This window comes from Callithrix jacchus, chromosome 16 (genome assembly GCF_049354715.1).
Source record: "Callithrix jacchus isolate 240 chromosome 16, calJac240_pri, whole genome shotgun sequence".
Classification (NCBI taxonomy): domain Eukaryota; kingdom Metazoa; phylum Chordata; class Mammalia; order Primates; family Cebidae; genus Callithrix; species Callithrix jacchus.
This window is the reverse complement of record NC_133517.1, coordinates 84,828,779-84,853,998: the sequence shown is the minus strand read 5'-3', so window position 1 is coordinate 84,853,998 and position 25,220 is coordinate 84,828,779. Positions and strand designations below refer to the sequence as shown.

Here is a 25,220-nt window from a genome sequence, read left to right as displayed (position 1 = left end):
TCTTATTAGAACTGCATTGTGTAAGATAAAAACAAATGGCAAAGGCCAGGCACTGTGGCTCACACTTGTAATCCGAGCACTTTGGGAGGCTGAGGAGGTGGATCAGGATTTCGAGACCAGCCTGACGAATATGGTGAAACTTCGTCTCTACTAAAAATACAAATATCAGCCAGGGATGTTGGTGAGTGCCTGTAATCCCAGCTACTTAGGAGGCTAAGGCAGGAGAAATGCTGGAAACTGGAAGGCAGAGATTGCAGTGAGACAAGATCACGCCATTGTACTCCAGCCTGGGTGACAGAGCAATACTTTTTCTCAAAAACAAACAAACAAATAAACAAATGACAGTCCCAAAGAGAGAAATTAATCTGTAGTGAACAAGGTGAAAGGAGCAACGAGGACTACTGCATACAAAAACATACAAAAACAAAATAGATTTTTACCAACACAGGGTAAAACAAAAAAACGTGAACACTGATGGAATTGAATAAGAAGTTCACAACGAAAAATAATACACACACACACACACCATTTAGAGTAGAACATAAGAGTTAAGAGTCTTACAGTAGAAAAGGAAAAAAGAGAAGTAAAGCATGTCAAGTGGAAGAAATGAATCCTAAAAGGAATAGAGAGGAAAGACATGATACATCTAAAAACAAATACGTCTTTTGATTAAGTGGGAGAATATTACAAAATTCATGTGTGAAAAATGAAACAATAAGAAATCATTGTTGGAAGAAGAGGCTAAACAATGTTGCCTTTATTTAGTAGAAAGGAAGGTAATGATATGAAATGACCAAATATCTGGAAATGTTAATAAAACCAAGGTGTAGAAAGGGTTGAGTGGAAGGAAGAATGCATTTGTCTGATTGTCTTTGGACCATTAGGAGAGTTAGTAGTCTTATTATTTAAAACAACTACACAAAAAATACACCAGTGCATCCATTTGTTCATATTCATTACCAACAGTAAATTCTTTCTTACATTTTTTAGTTTGATTCAGAAGATAGTGATAATAGCAATATTAGAGGTCAGCCATTCTATAGCTAAAATGCCATTATCTCGTGTTCAAAAGGGAAAAGATAACTATCGTAATAAAAATCAGCCTATCTGGCTGGGAGTGGGGGCTCACACCTGCAATCCTAGCACTTTGGGAGGCTGAGGCTGGCTGATAACCTGAGTACAGGAGTTCAAGACCAGCATGGGCAACACAATGAAACCCCATCTCTACTAAAATACAAATAGTTAGCTGGGCATGGTGGTATGACATGCAGTCCCAGCTACTCAGGAAGCTGAAGCAGGAGAATTGCTTGAACCTGGGAGGTGGAGGTTGCAGTGAGCCAAGATGGCACCACTGCACTCCAGCGTGAGTGACAGAGCAAGACTCTGTCTCAAAAATAAATAAATAAAAATAAATACAATAAATAAACAAAAATAAATCAACCTGTCTGCCAGCATTTACCTTTTAAGCACATAAAAAGCTGGCATTTAAGTAAATAAAAAGCAAGTGTAGTAACTATGCCACAAGAAAAATCCATCAATCAATCTATCTATCTATATGTATACATATAGAGATATATTTTGTTTCTTTTTCTGCAAACCTCATGACTAAAAAAATCAGATGGAGAAAACATTCACTTGTTGGGAATAATCTCAGCCAAATTTTCATTTACTAAGAAAGAACACCTGTCATGTTTCCCGAAACCTTCACTACTTAAAACACTCCTTTAGGAATATAGTAAGAATTTACTTTCTTGGATGAAAAAAAAAGCACTATCCTTTTTTATAGAAAACCTTAAAGTGTTCTGCATCTGTTGCTAGTATTCATAGTGTGATTACAGACTGTGATTTCCCTATTGTGATTCTTCCCTTATGTTACACGGTGGGCAGAACTTTTATCTCAGAGACTGTCACAAATGAAATACCCAAAGATGTACAGTGAAATAGGTGTCTCCTTGATGGAATAAAGTTAATATGCCTACCTTGTTTACACACACACACACACCACTCACACACAATATCATTTTTTCCCAGTACCCAGTTGTTTAAGTATTTTGCTTTTCTCAAGCATCTAAAATTAGGTACTTTTTTTAAAAGAATCATTTAGTCTTTATTTACATGCATTAAAAAGCACAGTTTTCTCTTATAGAGGCTGTGTATCTCAATCAGTATTTTGAGATGCCTCTAAATACAAAAGAAGTTCTTCAAAATTTCTATATCTAGTTATTAAAATCTGCCTTCACAAACGAACAGATTCTTCAATTTTCACAAAGTAGATGTTTCTCCACTAAGAGAATCTTATCTTTTTTGAAACTTGACAGAAATTAAGATTCCCTTTCCATAAGCAAAACAGATCATTTGCGAAAAAAAAAATCTGTGGTGCTTGAGTAGAGGGCACTGTATTCTTTGAGGTTTCTGGAAGTGTGCAATTGAGTGAACAGTCAGCCTGTCTGATTGCCCTGCTGGATATTGCTCTAAACCGCAGCTGCTCTATGTAGCACTTGATCCACCAAACACATTTTAACTGTTATTCAATCTGTTCTTAACAACACAGCCAAAAATGCTGCCATGGCCTGTTTTATACATTTGTCCTTAAAGACCACAGCAGAATTTGTTAGCCTTTAATTTTGTAAAGCAATACTTAGTCTTGAAATTTTCGTGTTCAATCTCCCACCATTCTCCTGAATCTAAACTTAATACTTAGCAAATATTATGTTAATGTTCTTATTACTTTGACAATAGATTTGCAAACATGAAACATATTCTAAAATTTTAAAAATTAATTAAAATAACATTAGTCATCCTTTGGCCCTGATTTCCCACTGTCAACTAAATGTATCTCTTTTCTCACCTCTCTTTATCAGTCCCTCTGCCCTGCTTGCTTTCTCTTTTCCCATATTCTGTAACTCCCTTTTTCACATCTATTTCTCTGTATCCTTTTAGTTTTCTAGTTATAATTCTAATTTTAATTTAGAATCACTGACTTTGTTTAAAAACAGCACTTGCAACTGTAGTATTTTTTGGTGACCAATGTAGTCAAGCATACTATTTAGTAAAGTGTTAAATTTCTTCACAAAGAAAGATCTTTGTCTACATGGAAAATTAACTTCTGCTAAATTATGATTTGATAAAACTATTATTTTTCTATACTTTTAAATGCTTTTTGTAGTGCTGGTATTTTTAATTATATTTACTTAAATATGGGAAGTTTTAAAATATGTTGCAATTAAAAGGAAGCATTCAGCAAGTGTTTTGATGTCTTGGTTAGGCCTATAAACACAATGATTTAAAAAGCATTGCTGATTATAATATCATCTAATAGGTTTCCACTTGTAGGTTTTGAAAATATAGTTGGCCAGGCGCGGTGGCTCAAGCCTGTAGTCCCAGCACATTGGGAGGCTAAGGCGGGTGGATCACGAGGTCAAGAGATTGAGATCATCCTGGTCAACATGGTGAAACCCTGTCTCTACTAAAAATACAAAAAATTAGCTGGGCATGGTGGCACGTGCCTGTAATCCCAGCTACTTGGGAGGCTGAGGCAGGAGAACTGCCTGAACCCAGGAGGTAGAGGTTGTGGTGAGCCGAGATCGCGCCATTGCACTCCAGCCTGGGTTACAAAGAGTGAAACTCCATCTCAAAAAAAAAAAAAAAAAAAAAAAAGGAAGAAAAATATAGTTAACACATTTCATACATTTCATAGATTCCATAAATATCCTGCTCTATATTTTATTTATTTTTCACTTAGGTGAAGGATCTAGCTATCTAATGACTCTTAAGAAGTATTTAGGGATCATTTTGATCCCGAAGTATCACTTTGCAAACATCTAGATTATGTGAATTCAAACTAAAAGATTAAATGCCATTCACTTTGAATAGCCTCTGGACCATTAGGAGAGTTGGTTGTGTTATTATTTAAAGCAACTGCACAAAAAATACGCCAATGCATCTATTCATTCTCATGCTCATTCATTACCAATAGTAAATTCTTTCTCACATTTCCTTAGTTTGATTCAGATAATTAACTTAGAGGATGCTGGCTTTCCTTGATCGCTCATTTTATAGAAATAACAAGTTGTAACTTAATTGGGTAACCAGTCACAAATGCAGTACAGAGAAAAACATATTCCACGTACTAAAGTTTTCACTCAGTTAGGAAAGAGAGTTGTTTAATTCATCTCCCAAATCCCCTGCATTTCTAAGCAGAGTGTCCTTCACATAGACACTCAACATTACTTTCTAAATTAAAGATCATAATTTAAATACTTAAATTATATCTAGCATGTCTTTTCTGTCAAAGATGTTGGTTTCTAAGACCAAAAATTGTGAGATTTAACATGGCTAGTTATTGATTTCCCTTAAGAAGGGCAGTCAAACTTGCAATTCTTTGTTCTAAAAGGCAAGATACTATGTATTATTTGCACCTATTATATGTAATTAGGATACAGCTCAATTTCTCTCATTTACTAAAAATAAGAATTTCTAACCAAAGAACAGATTGAAAAATATTATATATATATCATTTTTTGAATTTTAATTATCAGTATATTATCTTATACAATAAAGGATTTTGCATTCATCAACATGTTTTAGAAAAGCAAAAGCTCTACTAAAGAGACTTGTTTAAAGTTTTTTTCAATTTACTTATAGTTATGATGATTTATTGGTCTGTATTATGAATAACTATCAAAACATATGCTGCTTTTGACCTGTGGCACCTATAACAAGGTCAAATTTCTCATTATGACATCCTACACCTTTCAAGAGTAGTCATGCCTATATAAGCAGCCTTAGTTACTGCCACTTCCTCAAATTTGATGTACCACTCCTACTGAAATAGTTTGAATTTTTCTTAATATGGCATATTTCATACCTCTGTGTTACCATAAAATTTCCTCTGCCTAAATCTATCCATCCCTTCCTGCTTATCTGTAAAATTCCTACTTATTTTTTAAGATTCAGCCTAAGTGTTACCTCTTGTTTGAAGTATTCCCTGAATTTCCTTAATACAGCTGATTATTTACTGCTTTTGGGCTATCTACCACAAATATATCTATTACTGTATTCAAAGCACTGTAATATTTCCTTATCTTTTTGAATCTTCTACTAGACTCTTCAAAGAAAGATACTGTGACATATCTATCTTCACATTTTTATGTCGAGAATAGTGCCTGACATATGGTAGGTGTTCAAAGTATGTATTGGTTGAATAAAGAATGAATGAATGAATTTTAAGGATTTGTCATGTATTTGCATTATAGTATTACATTTATTGTATCTGAAGTTAGCAGTAACTGAAAAGTAAACTTCATTATAAAACAAAAACATGTAAAAAAATCAATAAACTATTATTTACTTAGTAAATGCTTATCAATTACAGCTGTTGTTTGCTCCCACTGAGAGTTTCTCTTCTATCAAAACTTCCAGTTTAGGTAATGGTACTTCAGTGAGATAATAATTGGCCTGAATGAGTCGATGCTGAGGAGCTAATACTCAGTAAAGTACTTTCAGGAAGCAGAAACCAACAGAATTACAAAACATATGCAACACCTAAGTTCTAAATCCCATTATGAGCACCAGCCTCAGTGTAGGTACACTAATGTTAATGATATATACCAATATTAAATGTTTGGTATCTTTTACCTCTGGGTTTTCTGTCCATTCATTTATTTCTTCATTCAACAAATATATTTTGAATGATTGATAAGTTGCAGGAACTGGCCTCAGTGTTACAGACACAAAAATACTCTAAATGGACATGGCAAAGTGCTATGACAGATTTTGTCTTCTGGAGCTTACATTTTAAGAAGAGAGTAAGAAAAACCATAGTTACCCAAACATTCACCTAATTACATTTGCGATAATATTATGTACGGAATGACACACTGTCTCATATATATGTTTAACAGGGGAACTAATCTATTTTTATTATGAAAAGTTTTACAGGAATTTGGGAGATGAATGTACATTTTCTATATCAAGAGCAGCCACTTATTCTAATTTCAGTTTCGAAATTTCTACAGGATCTGGCTCCCTTTTCACAATTTAAAAATACTTATAATTAAAAAGCAAACATTACAATTGATGCCACAGAAATTAAAAGAATAAGAGAATGCTATGAATAATTACACACCAAAAAATTGGATAACTTAGAAAAGTGGGAAAATTCCTAGAAATATAAACATTACCAAGACTAAATTGCAAGGAAACAGAAAATCCATATGGGCCATTAACTAGTAAAAAGATTGAATTACTTAACAAAATCCTCCCAACAAAGAAAGGCACAGCACCAGATGGCTTCACTGGTGAATTTTACCTTATATTTAAAGAATTAACTTCAATCCTTCTCAAACGCTTCCAAAAAAATTGAAGAGGGGAAAATACGTCTAAATTTATTTATTGCTGTCAGCCCTGCTCTAATACCAAAGCCAGAGTCACCACAAGAAAAGAAAACTATAATCCTATATCCCTTCTGAACATGGATGCAAAAATCCTCAACAACATACTAGTGAGCTAAATCTAGCAGCAGGTTAAAAAAATATATACCACGACCAAGTGGAATTTATTCCTGAGATGCAACAATGGTCAAACATATACAAATCAATAAATGTGATATGCCACATTAACAGAGTGAAGAATAAAAGTCACATGATTGTATCAATGGATGCAAAAAAATGTATTTGACACCATTTCATTATTAAAAACTCTCAAAAAACTAAGTGTATAAGACATTTACTTCAACATAATTAAGGACATATATGAAAAGCCCATAACTAACATCATACTGAATGGTAAAAAAAAAAAAAAAAAGCTTTGACCAGGAACAAGATAAACAAAAAGCTTTTTCTTTATTATCAGAAACAAGGTAAGGATATTTATTCTCTCCACTTCTAATCAAAATACTATTGTTAAGTCCTGGCCAGAGGAGTTAGTCAAGAAATAGAAACAAAAGGCATCCAAGTCAAAAAGGAAGAAGCAAAATTGTCCCTGCCTACAGATGAGAAAATCCTAAATCTGGAACAAGATAAAGATTCATGGACCACAATGAGATGTCATCTTCCCCCAATTAAAGTGGGTATTATCAAACAAACAAAAAATGTGGAGAAAAGGGAACTCTTATACATTGTTAGTGGGAATGTAAATTAGTCGAGGCATTTTAAACAATAGTAGGGAGGTTTCGTAAAAAAAGAAAACCTAGAACTACATAAGATCCAGCCAACCCACTGCTGGGTATGTATCCAAAAGAAAGAAAATCAGTATATCAAAGGGATACCAGCACTCCCATGTTTATTGCAGCACTATGCACAAGATATGGCTATTGTGAATCAACTGTGTCCATAAATAGATGAATGGATAGGGAAAAATGTGGTATATATTACAATGGAGCACTATTCAGCCATAAAACTAAAATCCTGTCATTTGCAGCAACATGAGTAGAACGAGAAGATGTTAAGTGAAATGAGCCAGGCATAGAAAAATGGGTATTGCATATTTTCATTGCATATGTGGAAGCTAAACAAGTTGATCTCATGGAAATAAAGAGTAGAATGATGGTTGCCCCAGGATGAGATGGGTGACTTGGAAGGCAGGGATGAAGAGAGATTGGTAAATGGGTTCAAAAATACAGTTTGATAGAATAAATTCTGATGTTTGATAAACAGGGGGATTATAGTTATTGCTAAGTTACTGTATATTTTAATAAGAAGAAAGATTTGGAATGTTCCCAACCTAAAGAAACAATAAATGATTGATGTTATAAATGATAACCCAATTATCCCGATTTTATCACTAAACATTGTATACATGTACAAAAATATCACATATATCCCAGAAATACAAATAATCATTATATATCAGTAACGTTGAGGAGACTCCATTAAAGAAAAAACGGTTAAAACTAATAAATGAATCAGTAAAGTTGCAAAATACAAAATTTATATACAAAGAATTAATTGTGTTTCTATATACTAAAAATTAAACTATCCTAAAAGGAAATTAAAGAAATAATACTATTTGCAATAGCATGAAAAAAATAAGATATCATAGAATTTTATTTTTATTCTTGGTTAAGAATAAACTTAACCAAGAAGGTGAAAGGCTTATACACCAAAAACTACAAAATAATAGGCCGGGCAAGGTGGCTCACACCTATAATCCCAAAATTTTAGGAGGCTGAAGCAGGCGGATCACCTGAGGTTAGGAGTTCAAGATCAGCCTGATCAACATGCTGAAACCCCATCTCTTCTAAAAATATAAAATTAACAGGGTGTGGTGTTGAGCAACTGTAATTCCAGTTACTTGGGAGGCTGAGGCAGCGGAATCACTTCAACCCAGGAGGCAGAGGTTGCAGTGATCCAAGATCATGCCATTGCATTCCAGCCTGGGCTACAAGGGCAAAACTCCATCTCAAAAACAAACAAAATAAAACAAAACCTACAAAAATGCGATGAGAAAAATTACAGAAGACACAAATAATTAGAAATACATCCTGTGTTTATGGATGGGAATACTTAATAATCTTAAAATGTCCATACTACACAAAGTTATCTACAGATTCAATTCAATGCTTACCAAAATCTGGGACATGTTTTGCCACAAACAAAGGAAAAATACTAACATGCATACAGAACCACAAAAGATCTTGAATAGCCAAAGAATCCTGGGGCAAGAGCAAAAGTGTTGGGTTCACACTTCCTGATTATATTACAAAGATACAGTTACCAAAACAGTGTAATACTGGAGAAAAACAGAAATACAGACCAAAGGACCTCCAGATGAACCTGGAGGGCATTACACAGTAAACTAAACCAATCACAGGAGGATAAATACTTCATTATTCCACTTCCATGGCAAATCTAAAATAGTCAAACCCAAAGAAACGGAGTAGCATGGTGGTTGCCAGGGGATAGTAAGAGGAGGAAATAAAGAGCTGTGGTTCTATGGGTATAAAGTTTCAGTCATGCAACATGAGTAAGTTCTAGAGAGCTGTTGCATAATATTGGACTTATAGTTAATACAATTTCACACTTAAACACTTGTGATGGTAGACTTCACATTAATTATTCTTAGTAACAAAAGAAATACTTGTAAATTTTTGTGAAATCATTAAAACTTTATCCCTATAATTTTGTAATTGTATTGAAGTAATACTTCAACTTTTTAAGAAAATAAGACAATATTTTATTTGAGAAAGTTGCTGTAATACATACATATTCACAAAACTATTTTTTAATTAATATAAACTTGTTCTCAACTTTTCTGAACAGCACATGATATTATTTTTACCTGTGTATTCAAGATGAAATCCTGCAGCAGAAACACTAATGTCTGATTGAAAATTTAGATACAGATTGTTAGATGTACTATTCAAAAGATGAGGTATTGTTGTTCCTGAAATGATAATTGAGAAGGCAAGCCAATGGTCAGGTAATAAATACTATAACAAAATTAAGTTAATTTACTAATCAGCCAATAGATTACCACCAATAATATGCATTAATCAAACTGTTTCTCAAAAAAATTTAATAGAAATATTTTTTCCACAGGCCTCTTTGATTGTACTTTTCCTGTTTCCAAGAAGACAGACCACTTGAGATGACTTTAAATTGCTTCCTAAAAATAAGTAGGAGCAAAAAGAGCTGGTGAAAGTTAAAGCTGTATATTTGACATGTTTACCTAAAATAAATGTTGAATTTCATATGAATTTCAGTATTGCATGCATGAGCTAATAATAAACAATAAATACAAATATATGTAAAGTTATATTTTGTTAAAAACATGAATGTTTCCAATGATTGCTTTCAAAGAGATTATTACCGTGTATTCTCTCTGTTTTCCGATATGTTTTTTGGAAGACTGTGTTATACCAGAGGCTTCTGATTATCAAAAATAACCAGTTTTAACTGCCTGATGTAATGTATTTGTGAATTAATTTTAAAATAAACAAAAACAATAAATAAAACAGAGTTTGCAAACTAAAAATGAATAAATAATAAGCCTAATTTTGAACTTTGCATGTGATTTTTTTTTTTTTTTTTTTTTTTGAGATGGAGTTTCAGTCTTGTGGACCGGGCTGGTGTGCAGTGCTGCAATCTTGGCTCACTGTAACCTCTGCATCCAGGGTTGAAATGATTCTCCAGCCTCAGCCTCCTGAGTAACTGGGATTACAGGTATCTGCCAGCATGTCCAGATAGTTTTTGCATTTTTAATAGAGACAAAGTTTTACTATGTTGGCCAGGTTGTTCTTGAACTCCTGACTTCAGGTGATCCACCCACCTTGGCCTCTCAAAATGCTGGAATTACATGTGTGAGCCAGTGCGCCCAGCCTGCATGTGATTTTTATAGTATAGTAACAAGTTTGTATGAGTCAGATAATATAGTCATCGATTTCCTTTTAATAATGAATTAAAGTTAGACAGATAGAGAAAGATAGATGAATTATTCTATACTAGGTCAAGTTTAGAATACTTTTGCCTCTGACAGCAAAGCTGGCAGTCAGCTTTTCAAAAAATTCCAATTATGAACTACTGTTAGTCTTGTCTTTCAGCAAATTTATTATAATTATGATTTTTTGGATTTCTGAAGGAAATCAAATTATTTTATTAAGTTATTGAGTTTGAATATATAAAGAACCTACTTGAATTAGTTATTTCTTGACTTTGCTATTGAGCTAATAGTTTAAGATCTTTGACTCCAACACTAGCAGTTTCAAATGGCAAGCATGAAAATAACTAAGCATTAATTCTATATTTTAAGACAAAGATAAACAAGCATATGAGTTGAGATCATTACAAACATTTCTTTATAAGTAACTAGTTTCTTTATATTTCCTTTGTACCACTTTGTAGATCTCACCCCTGGTATCTTCTATGACATAACAGAAGGAACTTATTACAGAGCACACACTTGCTTTTTTTTGGCCATAGTGTGCTAACAGCAACCACTGAAGACAGGGATAAACAGAGACTTAAAAGGTCATTTTACCTGCCTTAAGTCTCTTAGAGGATCTTAGTGATTAAGAGCTTTAGTTCTGGAGTCACACCAGCGGGGTCCCAATCTCATTCTAACATTAGTTGTACAATCGTAAGGAACTTAATCTCTCTAAGCCTCAATTACATAGGTCTGCTAGAGAGATCAAATAAGGAAATGCAAGGCAAATGTCACACAAAGCTAGCACTTGGTAATCAACAGCTGTTACTTACCACTTTTACTATCATTATATTATTATTTTTAAAGTATGACAGATGGGTGTGGTGGCTCATGTATTAATCATGGGATTACAATTTCACCTTATCAGGAGGCTGTAAGACAGGAAGACTGCTTGAGGCCAGGAGTTGGAGATGAGCCTGGGCAACATAGGGAGACCCAACCTCCAAAATATAATAAAAAATAAAAAAAAATTGGGACTGTGGCACATGCCTGTAGTCCCAGCTATTCAGGAAGCTGAAGCAGATGGATCACTTAAGCTTAAGAATTCAAGGCTGCAGTAAGCTATGATTGCACCACTGCACTCCAGCCTGGGCAACAGAGCCAGACTCTGTCTCTAAAAATGAAAATAATAATAATTAATAATAATATATTAGCCCTAACCTATTATAAATAAAAGTGTACTAAAAATTGTGTGAGAGTTTTCTAAGATTTCTATCTAAATCTGTGTTGTTGATGCTTGAATCCAAACAACTCCTGCTCCAGGTATTTCTTTCTTTTCCACATTGGTAATGCTAAAAATTGGTTCCGCTACTCTATTTAAAAATCTCTTAAAAGCTTAAATCCATTCAAATTTGTTTCAGCATATCTGAAATGAATAAGGTAATAGGTTAGCTATATTTATATTTCTAAAGACTAAGAAAATAGTAAAAAAATTACTGAAGTAAAACTTTATTTCAACATCTATCTGCCAAAAGAAACTTTTAAATTATTGCACGAATTACCTTTAAAACATCAATAAATCTAGCTGGGTGTTGTGGCTCACACCTGTAATCTCAGCACTTTGGGAGGCTGAGGCAGGTAGATCACCTGAGGTCAAGAGTTCAAGACCAGCCTGGCCAACAAGGCGAAACCATGTTTCTACCAAAAAATACAAAAATGATCTGGGCATGGTAGTGCATGCCTATAGTCCCAGCTACTCTGGAGGCTGAGTCAGGAGAATTGGTTGGACCCAAGAGGCAGATGATGAAGTTAACCAAGATCTCACCACTGCACTCCAGTCTAGGAGACAGAGCAAGACTACATCTCAAAAAATAAAAACCTTAATAAATCTAACACATTTTAAAAACGAGTCAACATCTTATATAAAAAAATAAGACTTTTATTTTATTTTTTCTGGTCTTGTTAAACATGTATATACTAACTTTATACAATTTTATTCATTTCCTAGAAATAATTCTGTATTCTCTTTATTCTCACTTAACAGTATCTTGTAGCATTTACCTGGTTGTTATACTATCTCAATGATTATTGTCATGACTTCATAGCATACAATTCAAAGCACAATCTAAGTTTTAATTATTATTGCTCATCCATTTCCTTTAAGGAAAAGGGCACACATACTATTCCTGACCCCCACCCCGGCTGAAACTATTGCCAGTAACATAAAACCATCAATAAATAATTACATAAATATACAAATAATTACTAAGAATATAATTAGGGTTTAAACAGCAATATTGATATAATCATCAAATCTTTTAAACTTCAGTCCTTGTATTTTTGTGTATAGTTTGTAAAAAGCAAATTTAAACTACCAAGTAAGAGTTGTAAGTAGCTCTTTATTTTTTTATATTCTGGTAATTTCTGTATTTTAAATAAGCTCAGATATCTTATTTACCTGAATAACTTCCAAGTCTTGGAGCATTGTTGTCTCCCCCATCATAAAAGTCCAGAGAATCCCAATTATGTTCTGTAGCAAAGCTAACAACTTGCACCTGTGAAATAATAATTACAGGTAAGAATGTAAATTTTGAACCAGATACACATAACTATAGTCCCCCCTACCACCCTGGAAAAGAGAGTTCAATTTCTAGACCACATGATTGTGACCCTTCATAGAAGAGTTTTTGACAGAACTGATTTTTGCCATTATTGCACTGGCTTACATGAACTGATTTTTACATAGAAAAGTCTTTGTAGCACCCAGCAATGTTCATTATGGGTATAACCTGAGCAGTGTCTGTTATTATCTGAGAACATTCCCTTTTCAAAAGCTTTGAGTTAATCTAAAGACTCAGTGCCAGAATCTCAATCTATGTTCAAAACAATTGGTTAATTTTTATTTATATGTCACTGATTGAGTTTTCTGATTTGTCTGTAGCTATTAGGAAAAACCAGATTTGTGGTCTACAAGCCTATAGGACCTTAGAATATGCCTTTTTAAAACCAGGTTTAAAACCAGGTTTCTGGATATTTTTAATTTACCATTTTCTTGCATAAACATTGCTCAATTTCTTCTCTTCCTTTTATTTAAAGATTTTTAACATGGATATTTTTAAGAAGTCTCATTACGGATGACCAAAAGTAATATATTGTAATTAATTCAAATGTGTCTTTATAAGATTATTTTAATGAATAGGGTCATAATAACTAAGTCACTGTGAAAGTCCTTAAAGTTGAGAAAGGAAATACTGGGGAGGTTTAATTCTCTCCCGTCTATTAAATTTTATTTAAAGAAAGAGGCATATGTTACTTTATTGCACATCACTTGGCACAGCTTGAGCTTTTGCAAGAACCCACAGGACTCTCACAACTGCAGATACTATCTATTTCGCTATTTTTAAAAAAGATTTTTGTAGTTTCAGAAGAGAAAAAGGAAGAACTTTATTACAAGTTTCTTTTTTTACCTGAAATCTCTTGAAAATATACATACTGCACTCATTCATTAAATAATTACAGCAATTTCACTCATTAAAAATTTCTTATCTGCAAAATAATCCATCATTATTCTTTCCTGAAAATGAATGCTGGTGCCTCTTTCCAGGGGTGAGTGCCACATGGCAGTAGATACCCTGCCTGTATGATTGGCATTAGACCCCATGGCAATGTTCTAAGACAGGAAGAAGACCAGAAGTAAAGCTGTATAATTGTAACACCTCCTTAAACAATTATCAATTCCCTCTTCATATCTGAATTTCCCTTTCTTTCACTTTAGGGGAAGAAAATACTGCATTCAGCTTTTTGAAAAATGTGTAGATTCATGCAGAAGTTGACATTTGGGCTAAGCTTAAGATACTGACTTTTTCCATGGAAGGAAATTATTGAGTGTCTAACAATGTAAAAGGAGGCAAACCATGAGCTAGATTTAGTGGACCATGAGTAATCTTATTTCGCCACAGTGGAGGGTATTTACACAAGAAGAAATACACATGCAAAGTTAGAGAAAGTATAAAAAAGTTCAAAAGAGTAGAGCTTGGTAGCTAAATAAAAGAGAACTTAGAATCAAAGAGCCTGGGTTTGCAACCGCCTGGCTCACTCTACTCATTAGCATGTCACTCTAGGAAGGTTGTTAATCTTTCTGTTCCTCAGATTATTTACATAAACTGTTGTCGTAAGGTTATCTAATTCATAGATCCATTGTAAAAATTAAACTAGTTAATTCATATAAAGTGCCCAGCATGTAGTAAGGACTCAATAAATCTTAGCTATAAGGAAGATTAGGGTAGAGACTCAATAAAAAACTAAACACTAGCATATTAACTGTGCACTTCAAGACATAGTGAAACCTTCAGTTTTCCAGTAAAGGTTTTAGAAGTCAGAGGAAGAAAATAATTAGGACTGTGCTCTAAGTACACAACTGCATTGGGTGAAGAAAGAAAAAGTGAAAAGACAATTTTCATACCTATTTCAGTAATATTTTGATATGTACTGCAGTAAAAAACAACAAGAGACTGAAGTGTATTAGAGGCAGGAGTAGTAAAAATGAAAACCCAGATGTCACATGTGTTGCTGTAGAGGAAGTTATTAAATTTTGTGTGATGTGAATAGGGGAGGAAGACAAAGGGTAAATTTGAGAATAATTTCTTTTCTTTTTGTTAGGTTCTGGGGTACATATGCAGATCATGCAGGATTATTGCTTAGGTATATACATGGCAAGGTAGTTTGCTGCCTCCATCCCCCTGTCACCTATATTTGGCATTTCTCCCCATGTCCCTCCCCAGCCTCCACAACCCCCACGCCCTCCCCACAGCCCCCAATATGAGATGCTCCCTCCCTGTGTCCATGCATTGTCATTGTTCAACACCCGTCTATGAGTGAGAACATGCAGTGTTTGATTTTCTAATCTTGTGTCAGTTTGCTAAGAGTGATGGTTTCCAGATTCATCCATGTCCCTACAAAGGACAGAAATTCATTGTTTTTTATGACTGCATAGTATTCTATGGTGTATATGCCATATTTTCCTTGTCTAGTCTATCATCGATGGGCTTTGGGTTGGTTCCAAGTCTTTGCTATTGTAAACAGTGCTGCAGCAAACATACGTGTGCATGTGTCTTTATACTAGAATGATTTATAATCACTAGGGTTTATACCCAGTATTGGGATTGCTGGGTCAAACGGAATTTCTATTTCTAGATCCTTGAGGAATTGCCACACTGTCTTCCACAATGGTTGGACTAATTTACACTCCCACCAACAGTGTAAAAGTGTTCCTATTTCTCCACATCCTCTCCAGCATCTCTTGTCTCCATATTTTTTAATGATCGCCATTCTAACTCACGTGAGATGTTATCTCAGTGTGGTTTTGATTTGCATTTCTCTAATGACCAGTCATAATGAACATTTTTTCATATGTTTGTTGGCCTGATATATGTCTTCTTTTGAAAAGTGTCTGTTCATATCCTTTGCCCACTTTTGAATGGGTTTGTTTGTTTTTTTCTTGTAAATCTGCTTTAGCTCTTTGTATATTCTGGATATTAGCCCTTTGTCATTGGAAGTTCTAGCCGGATCAATCAGGCAAGAAAAAGAAATAAAGGATATTTGATTAGGAAGGGAGGAAGTCAAATTGTCTCTATTTACAGATGACATGAGTGTATATTTAGAAGATCCTGTCATCTCAGCGCAAAATCTCCTTAAACTGATAAGTAACTTCAGCAAAGTCTCAGGATACAAAAATCATTGTGCAGAAATCACAAGCATTCCTATACACCAACACCCGACTAACAAAGAGCCAAATCAAGAGCGAACTCCCATTCACAATTGCTACAAAGAGAATAAAGTACCTAGGAATATAACTAACAATGGATGTAAAGGACCTCTTCAAGGAGAACTACAAAGCACTGATCAAGGAAATAAGAGAGGACACAAACAAATGGAAAAACATTCCATGCTAATAGTTAGGGAGAATCAACATTGCCAAAATGGCCATACTGCCCAAAGTAATTTATAGATTCAACACTATCCCCTTCAAGCTGCCAATGACCTTCTTCACAGACCTGGAATAAACCACCTTGAACTTCATATAAAACCAAAAGAGAGCCCGCATAGCCAATACAATCCTAAGCAAAAAGAACAAAGCTGGAAGCATCACACTACCTGATTTTAAACTGTACTACAATGCTACAGTAATCAAAACAGGATGGTACTGGTACCAAAACAGAGATATAGACCAATGGAATAGAACAGAGGCCTTGGAGGCAATGTCACACATCTACAACCATCTGATCTTTGACAAATTTGACAGAAACAAGCAATGGGGAAAGGATTCCCTGTTTAATAAATGGTGTTGGGAAAACTGGCTAGCCATGTGCAGAAAGCATAAACTGGACCACTTCCTGACACCTTACACTAAAATTAACTCAAGATGGATTAAGAATTTAAACATAAAACCTAACAGCATGAAAACCCTAGAAGAAAACCTAGGCAAAACCATTCAGGACATAGGCATAGGCAAGGACTTCATGACTAAAATGCCAAGGCATTGGCAACAAAAGCCAAAGTAGACAAATGGGATCTAATTAAACTCCAGAGCTTCAGTACATAAAAAGAAATAGTCGGCCGGGCGCGGTGGCTCAAGCCTGTAATCCCAGCACTTTGGGAGGCCGAGGCGGGTGGATCACGAGGTCAACAGATCGAGACCATCCTGGTCAACATGGTGAAACCCCGTCTCTACTAAAAATTACAAAAAATTAGCTGGGCACGGTGGTGCGTGCCTGTAATCCCAGCTACTCGGGAGGCTGAGGCAGGAGAATTGCCTGAACCCAGGAGGCGGAGGTTGCGGTGAGCCGAGATCGCGCCATTGCACTCCAGCCTGGGTAACAAGAGCGAAACTCCGTCTCAAAAAAAAAAAAAAAAAAAGAAACAGTCATTAGCGTGAACCAGCAACCAACAGAATGGGAAAAAAAATTTGCAATTTATTTTCTTTTCTGAGTTATTCAGAGTAGCAGTGTAGCAAGAGCTAAAATGTAGACATCTCCAGGAAAATCTGTTACCTATGTAGGAGTAAGAAAGTCAGTTCACTTCTGGATACATATGTCTAGTGTGTATAGCTGAATGATGGCTCCTGAAGATAGGTTCTGATCCCTGGAACCTGTAACTACTACCATATATGGAAAGGGTCTTTCAGGTAAGCTTAATTTAAGAATCTTGAGAAAGAAGAAAAAACAGCCACAGGGAGATTCGACACTCTTAGAAGAGAAGACCATGTGACCACTGAGGCAGAAATTGGAGTGATGTGGCCAGAATTCAAAGAACTCCAGCAGCCACTACAAGCAGAAAAGAAAGGAAGAGATTCTCTCATTCTTGAGACCCTGGATGGGGAAGGAACAAGGAAAGAAGAGTTCTGCCAGCAAATTAATTTCAGTGCAGTAAAGCAGATTTTGGACTTCTGGCCTCCAGTGCTACGAGGGGAAAAAAAATCTGTTGTTTGTAACTATAAAACTCAAGGCAATTTCTTACAGCAGCCAGAGAGATGTAATATAATTTGCCACTGCGATTCGAAGTACATTGTAAAAGTAGTTTGGCATAATAAAAACATAAATAGTGTAGAAGCAGAATTTGGCCAGAAGAACTGGTAGATGATGCTATGAGATCTGTTAAGGGACTCAAATAAATGATTGGGTACCCACTATGACAGAAAGCACATGAAACCCAATTGAAGATTTTAAAAGAGGTAACTATTCACTCAGCGTTCAGAGTAACTTTGTTATTAAATATAGCTGTCCATCATGGCAATGGAATAACTTTATGAGGCAATATATTTCCAATCATTAAAACCAGGCATCTGTCATATAGCTGTGCAAATTCTGTTTAACTTTAGATTATATAAAATCATGATAAACATGCCATAAATTGATACAATAATGTAACCAATATGTTTTCCCCCATGGTTTATTACATAAATATTTCTTTTTTCTTGATAACTAGCACTGTTACTTTTGAATGTAGCCCCACTGAAATTTTCCAATAGACTCTGCCAATATAAACAAACAAACAAATGAATCCATTCTTTCACACAAAGAGTTGAAAACTCTCATGTTATGTTAACTTAACAAATTAATCTATCTGTTGAGGTTGTTTCCAAAGAATGTTCAATTGCTCTATATTGTTATAATTTTTCAGCATTCCAAATGTTTCTTCTTCTCTCCTCTTTTCACAAATGGCTATCCTATTTTATCTCATATATTATTTATTGAATATTCATATAATTATTTATTCACGCACAATTTTGGCCCAACAGAGAAAAATATTAAACATCACTTTGAACCTAGTGTACTAGCCAAGTAGCTTTTAGGTAAATTTAGTAAAGTTTCTGATATAAGTCATATGTGTGTGTGTGTGTGTGTGTGTGTGTGTGTGTGTGCTACAAGCTCCTATGACTCAGTGATATGACGAAAACTAGCATCTATATCAGTGGTTAATTAGAAAAAAGTCTTTGATAGTTTTTTCTAGACTGTTTAAAATTAAAAGCCCAAAATGCTTTATACACTCTATGTTTGCTAAATGCCCTGCTAAACTCAAATTTTGTTTTCCAAAGTGCAGTCAATAAACTAAGTACTTCCTCAGTGAAAGGTTTTAGTGTTATTCATATGTGTCCAGTTTTGAATACTGTTTGCCTAGGATTACTGATATATTTTTTTGCAAACATTAGTAGTTTATTATGCCTGCTAACTCTCTAAAATAGTAAAATCTCCACCTGTGCATGTATTCATTGATTTGTTCTCAAAATATCTACTGAGAATATACTGCACTGTGCAGGATGTACTTCCAGGCACTGTACTAGCTGTCAGAATGGACTTGGCACTGTCCTCATGAGCTTAAAGATAATTAGCAGTAACATTAAAAATGGGACAGGTGTTATGATAAAGAAATTCCAGGGAACTGTGAGAACATACAGCAGAAGAACTTAACCTTGTCTAAAGTTCATGGAAGGTCTTCTACAGAAAATGTATTTAAGTTGAGACAGAAATGCTGAGTAAGAATAAGCAAAATAAAAGAAGATCATAGTGTTGATGGCAGAAAGAAAAATGCGCATAAAGGGTCCAGAGGCAAAAGAAAGCTAGGTTTTTACAAGGAACTAAAATAGTGCAGATAGAATAGTTATAAAATGAGAACAGAGCACAGTGGGTGAGGAAAGACACAATGGAACCACTGAAATAATGTTTGAATCCACTTACCTCAAGATTCCATGTTATGTGGAGTTATATATATTTTTTGTATTGCTTACGCATCTTGAATTGGCTTTCTGTTAATTCTACATAAAAAAATATTAATAACAAGTATCTTTCTATTCATTTCAACTGTGTCAGTTAAAACCACTTTCTAAACTGTCAGAAATAATGTTCATTCTGTCATCTCTGAAAAGATGAACTACAAACATATAATGAAAAGAAGAAAAACTTAAATATTCTTACTTGAATGCCAGCTCCCTCTGGCACTGTGATCTTCCACACACAATTCAGATTGTTGTCATAAGGCTCAGGGTATCCAGGTGACAAAATAGTCCCTTTGCGCTTAGTTAAAATTCCACCACAGGGCACTAAAAATAAAGCAGTCCAAGAGAAGGAGTTAATTCTAATGCAGAGCATTAAAATAAGAGAAAAGGTTAGAGATAACATCTTAGACAGATACTAGACTTGCAAATCAAATCATACAGTTTATTGAAGCCCATAAAAGCAATGAAAATTAAGTGTTTGTATACCGTAAAAACCTTAAAAATAATTAGCATTAATGTATGACCTTTCAGTGGCATATCTAAAATCACACCACAATTAACTCAGTTACAGCATATTATTTTTATTATATTACTAAAACATGCATTGAATACATTTGTTTTTAAATAGTTCATTTCTAGATAAAACTTTTCTTAAGGTTTTTTGAAACAATTTGGTACTTTCTCCTTCATGCATTCTTGGAGGAGTAACAGCATCCACTGAAAAGTAATGAGGATGATGATAACAAGCAATATATACATACACACACACATATATATAGATATATAAAGAGAGAGAGCCTACTATCTGCTAGGCACCCTTCTAAGTGCTTCACATATTTTAACTCATGTAAGCCTTCCAACAACTAATGAGATATGAATAAATATTCTCCACATTCTACACCTGAGGCAATGAAATGGAGTTATTAGGAGACTGTCTTGCCCAAGATCACATATTAAGAGAAGAAGCTGAGATTTGAATCCTGACAGCTGGAGCCAGAGTCCATGTCCTTAGGTGGAACTGAAGATACTTGAAGTGGTCCCACTTTAGTTATCGCCAGTATATCTACTACAAGAAAGATTAAGTATGCAGACCTACTCTGACGTCAATAAATGCTTCTATAATTTTTGGAAGGTACTAGTCTGAAAGTAAAATTCTCATGCCATTAGTAGAATCACCTGATTCTGGGCATGACCTAACTTATAGTTCTTAAATTCTATGTGACTTTGACTTGCTCCTTAAACTCTCTGAAACACAGATATCTTATCTGTGGAATGGTAATGCTATTGTTTCTAAAAGACTTTTGTAAAAAATACAAATAAACTAGAATGTACATATGAAACTAGCACACTGCTTAGAACTCATTTAGAAATCAATAAATTATATTTCCTTTTGCTGAAACTATTATTTTAGGTTCCAATGGTAAAGTGCTCCTTGGGAATATGTCCTAGCATAGCTATAAATAGTGAGATATAAGGAACATATCTTTTGTAACAATAATTTTTTTTAAGTGAATTACAGTTTCGTGCCACTTCCAAAGACAAATGCAAAAACCAGGGCAATTAAAAAGACAAAAGGTGTTGCAAACTTTTTTAAATAGTGTAATGATATATTTTTAAAGAAAATCCCTTAGTTGTATTTGCTTATAAACCTCTGTTAATGGGCTATATACAAATTCTGTTTAAATAAGTCAAAATGTATTCAGTGCATTTAAATAGGAAATCAGTAGTTTTACATGAATTAAGAAGGGCATGCAAGAGACGGAAGAAGAAATTTAAAATAGTCACCCCCAAAAAAAGAACAAAAAAGATCATTGATGAAGTGTTGATCCTGCTAGTGAAAAAAACAAAATAGTTTATGGATGCTCTTCCTCTCCATTCTCAATGCCACGACCTTAACTCATATGTACTTTTTTTTTTCTTAGTTACTACATTAATCACATAAATGGCCTCCCTATGGTGGATATGTTTTTCATGCACTATATTTTCCAAATTACTGTCAAAATTATCTTTCTAAATTAAAATATGACGTTTTACTTCTCTGGTGAAAATCCTTCAAAAATCTCCCCATTGTCTGGATTCAACTCACAGATATATTTTTGTTGTTTCTTTTCTCTTTTTTTTTTTTTTTTTTCAAGATAAGTTCCGGCTTTGTCGCCTAGGCTAGAGTGCAGGGGCGTGATTATAGCTTACTGTAGCCTCAAATTCCTAGGCCAAGGAATCCTCCTGCCTCAGCCTACCGAGTAGCAAGGACTACAGGTGTGTACCATCACACCCAGCTAATTTGTGTATAGATATATACAGCTAATTTATACATAGCTAATTTATAAAGGCAGGGTCTAGGTTGCTCAGGCTGGTCCTGAATTCCTGGCCTCAAACAATGCCGCCTCAGCCTCCTAAAGTGCTAGGATTATTGGCACTAGCCACTGTGCCTGGCCCACAGATAAATATAGTTAATTGCAGTAGTCTCTGACTTCATCTTCAGGCTTGTATGTAACTATAATTTCCCAACTCTTCATCATCCTAAACCCCAATCCCAGTCCAGCCTTCTAAACTAATATGCTCTCTTATTGCTGTCACTTGATTTGTCTTTCTCTCACCTAGCTAACATCTACCCATCTATGGACTTTCAGTGTGAATGATGCCTCTTCAACCATTTGGAATTTCCCTGTGTTAAGTGTCCTACAGTTTCTCATGGCATCAAAAGCTTTCTGGTACAATTTTATCATACTATGCTTCCATATTGTTTTTATGTCAGTCTCTTGCAATAGATTCAAGTCTGAGCAGACGAGATCACTTTTTTGCCTGAAACTCTGTCAGGATTCTAACTCTTCTCTTTCTTTGCGTTATAAATTTTCTTCTTTGCTGTTAGTGACAAGCTATATCCTCTTCCTCCATTCTCTCTTCCATGCATTGCATCACTCTTTCGTCCTCACTACTCTAGTGAAATGACTGTGTCGAAGTCACTAGAATATTAGTGTTGTGAAATGACCAATTCTTAACTTGTATTTTACTCAGTCTATGAGTAATTATCTCTCACTCTTGATCACTCCATCTGTCTTGAGCCTTTGTTTACTTGACCCTCAGAACACCATACTCTCCTGGTTTTCCTCTGCACTCAGAATTTATTTATTTATTTTATTGGCTGCATTCTGATTTTTACATTTTTCTGTGTAACTTATTCTCCTCTTTGTAACTTTGTCCTAGGCCATCTTCTGTTTCTAGTCACCATTTCTCAGTGATAACATATACTTCCTTGTTTTCTATGTACTCTGACTACTAGATGTTTATCTCTAGCTGTGGTTTCTGTGAATTTTGCAGTAATATGTCTAATAAATATCTCAAAATTGATATGTCCAAAGTAATAATTATGAAATTCTTTCTCATCCATACTCTCTTTCATGTCAGTTGAATGTCACCCCCATTCACTCAGTTCTTAGGTCATTTCTCTTTCTTGCATTCAAGTTTACATTTGCATCTATTCTCAATCTATCAGTAACAGCTCCACCTTAAAAATATATCCTAAAGCTTACTAACTCTTATCACTGTGACTGTTCTTCCTATCCAAATCACATTACTTTTCCCTCCATTACCTTAATAGGCTTCTAATCAGTAATATTGCTTCTACTCCTCATCTCCCTACACTAACTGCAGTGATTTCTTATAAACTAATTAACATCTTACCACTCTGCAGCTCAATATATTCCCATACTACTTAAAAAAATTTTAAACTCACCATGATCTTCAAGAATCCCTGTGACTTGGCCCTCGGCTCTGCCTCTTTAAAGTCATCTCCTATCACTCTTTGCTAACATTTTGTGTGTTCCAGATGCCTTGCCTTGAACATGTCGAGATCTTTCCTCCCCGCCAGTCCATACACTTGCTCACCAACAAGAAAAACTTTTATTCATCCCTCCCTTTGTTCATTTTATTCAGTTTTTAAATGGTAGCATGTTCTGGACATCTTGTAACCCCAGGTTCTGCTTTATTTTTTTTCTACAGTAATTTCAACTCCCCAAAAGAAGAGAATATATTGCTTCATGACTTTTGTCCTCCTCCACTCAAATGCAAAATGTAAGGACAAAGATCTGATATTTTTATTCAAAACTATGTCACCAGTGCTTAGAATAGCATTGGCACTCAATAAATTCTTCCTGAGGAAATCACTGAAGAATCGATTGTGTATCTGTACATATCCAGTGCTTTCAAGTTATCTCTTTATCATTCCTGCATCATTCCTGGCTCCCAGTATTTTCCTAAACAAGCCATATTTGATGAATTCTACTTCAATCATCTTTACTTATTTATCAACAAAATATGCTATAGAAAAATTATCAGATATGCAACACCACATATAGAATGTGGTACATTTAACTCCCATATATATTACTTAATCTAACATTTGCATCTTGTTTTTAAAATATATATAATAAATTTCTGTTCTAATCAGTATACAATATAATATGTAGATTAAGAAAACAGGCTTGGCCGGGCGCGGTGGCTCAAGCCTGTAATCCCAGCACTTTGGGAGGCTGAGGGGGGTGGATCACGAGGTCATGAGATCAAGACCATCCTGGTCAACATGCTGAAACCCCGTCTCTACTAAAAATACAAAAAAATTAGCTGGGTATGGTGGCGCGTGCCTGTAATCTCAGCTACTCGGGAGGCTGAGGCAGGAGAATTGCCTGAACCCAGGAGGCGGAGGCTGCAGTGAGCCGAGATCGCGCCATTGCACTCCAGCCTGGGTAACAAGAGCGAAACTCCGTCTCTAAAAAAAAAAAAAAAGGAAACAGGCTTTCAAATCAAGTAGCCTAGGTTCAAATCCAATTCTGCTTTTTTATATAAAAACCTCTTGGTTTTGAAACTAAGAGGTTTTACTATCTGTAAAATAGCCAAAGTTGATGTTAATATTAAATGAGATAATGCTTAATAGGGCTTCATTCAAATGCTAGTAATTGCTATTTATTATTGTATTTAATAACTTTTTCATGGATGAATGGATAGATGAATAAACATATAATGAAAGAGATTTTGTGTATATTTCTTCTTGAATTTCCTTCCCACTCTGAGAAAAGATGAAGTAGACAGGTGTTGCCATGGAGCTTTTCAAGTAAAGGTCGTTCTTTCTGGGTCTCTAAAAAACTTGAAAACACAGAACCAGATAAGCGTGATCAGATAAGCAGCTAATTAAAGACTCTTTGCCTAAGGGGAGTAGGTGGCAGCTTCTAGGGCTTTTTGAAAAAGACCTCCCACTAACAGAAGTACTTATGCCTAAGGCCATATATTGTCAAAGCTATTAGTGGCTGCAGGGGGTTATTTGAATCAGAGTCTAAAACGGAGGAGAGCCTGGGGGTTTAAGAAACTGGAGAATTTAAGAAATGTGAAGTGTAATAAGGTCAAATTTGGAAGATAAAAACTCAGTCTTCAGGATAGGTTTTATTTTTCAGTTTTATATTGTTCCTAGGTTAAGTTTTTTAAGTAAAATATTATTGTATTTGTAATTAAGAATGGCTTAGCACTATAGCTTTGTACATGATTATTAAATTGTTTACAAACTGGTTGATAAACTTTGTGAATCTTCTAATTTAGT

At 34.7% G+C, this 25,220-nt stretch overlaps 1 protein-coding gene across 11 annotated transcripts in view; it reads right to left on the bottom strand.

Moving 5' to 3' along the window:
* CSMD3 (CUB and Sushi multiple domains 3) overlaps positions 1 to 25,220 on the bottom strand; it is a 1,279,316-nt gene that overhangs the window by 157,142 nt on the left and 1,096,954 nt on the right. For all 11 annotated transcript variants that reach the window (XM_002759280.8, XM_017965625.4, XM_035276379.3 and 8 more), the window contains 3 exons: positions 19,833 to 19,957; positions 12,821 to 12,917; positions 9,280 to 9,384 (listed from right to left, as the gene is read on the bottom strand). In XM_002759280.8, coding sequence (XP_002759326.1) covers positions 9,280 to 9,384; positions 12,821 to 12,917; positions 19,833 to 19,957 — 327 coding nt within the window. The remainder of the gene's footprint in view (positions 1 to 9,279; positions 9,385 to 12,820; positions 12,918 to 19,832; positions 19,958 to 25,220) is intronic.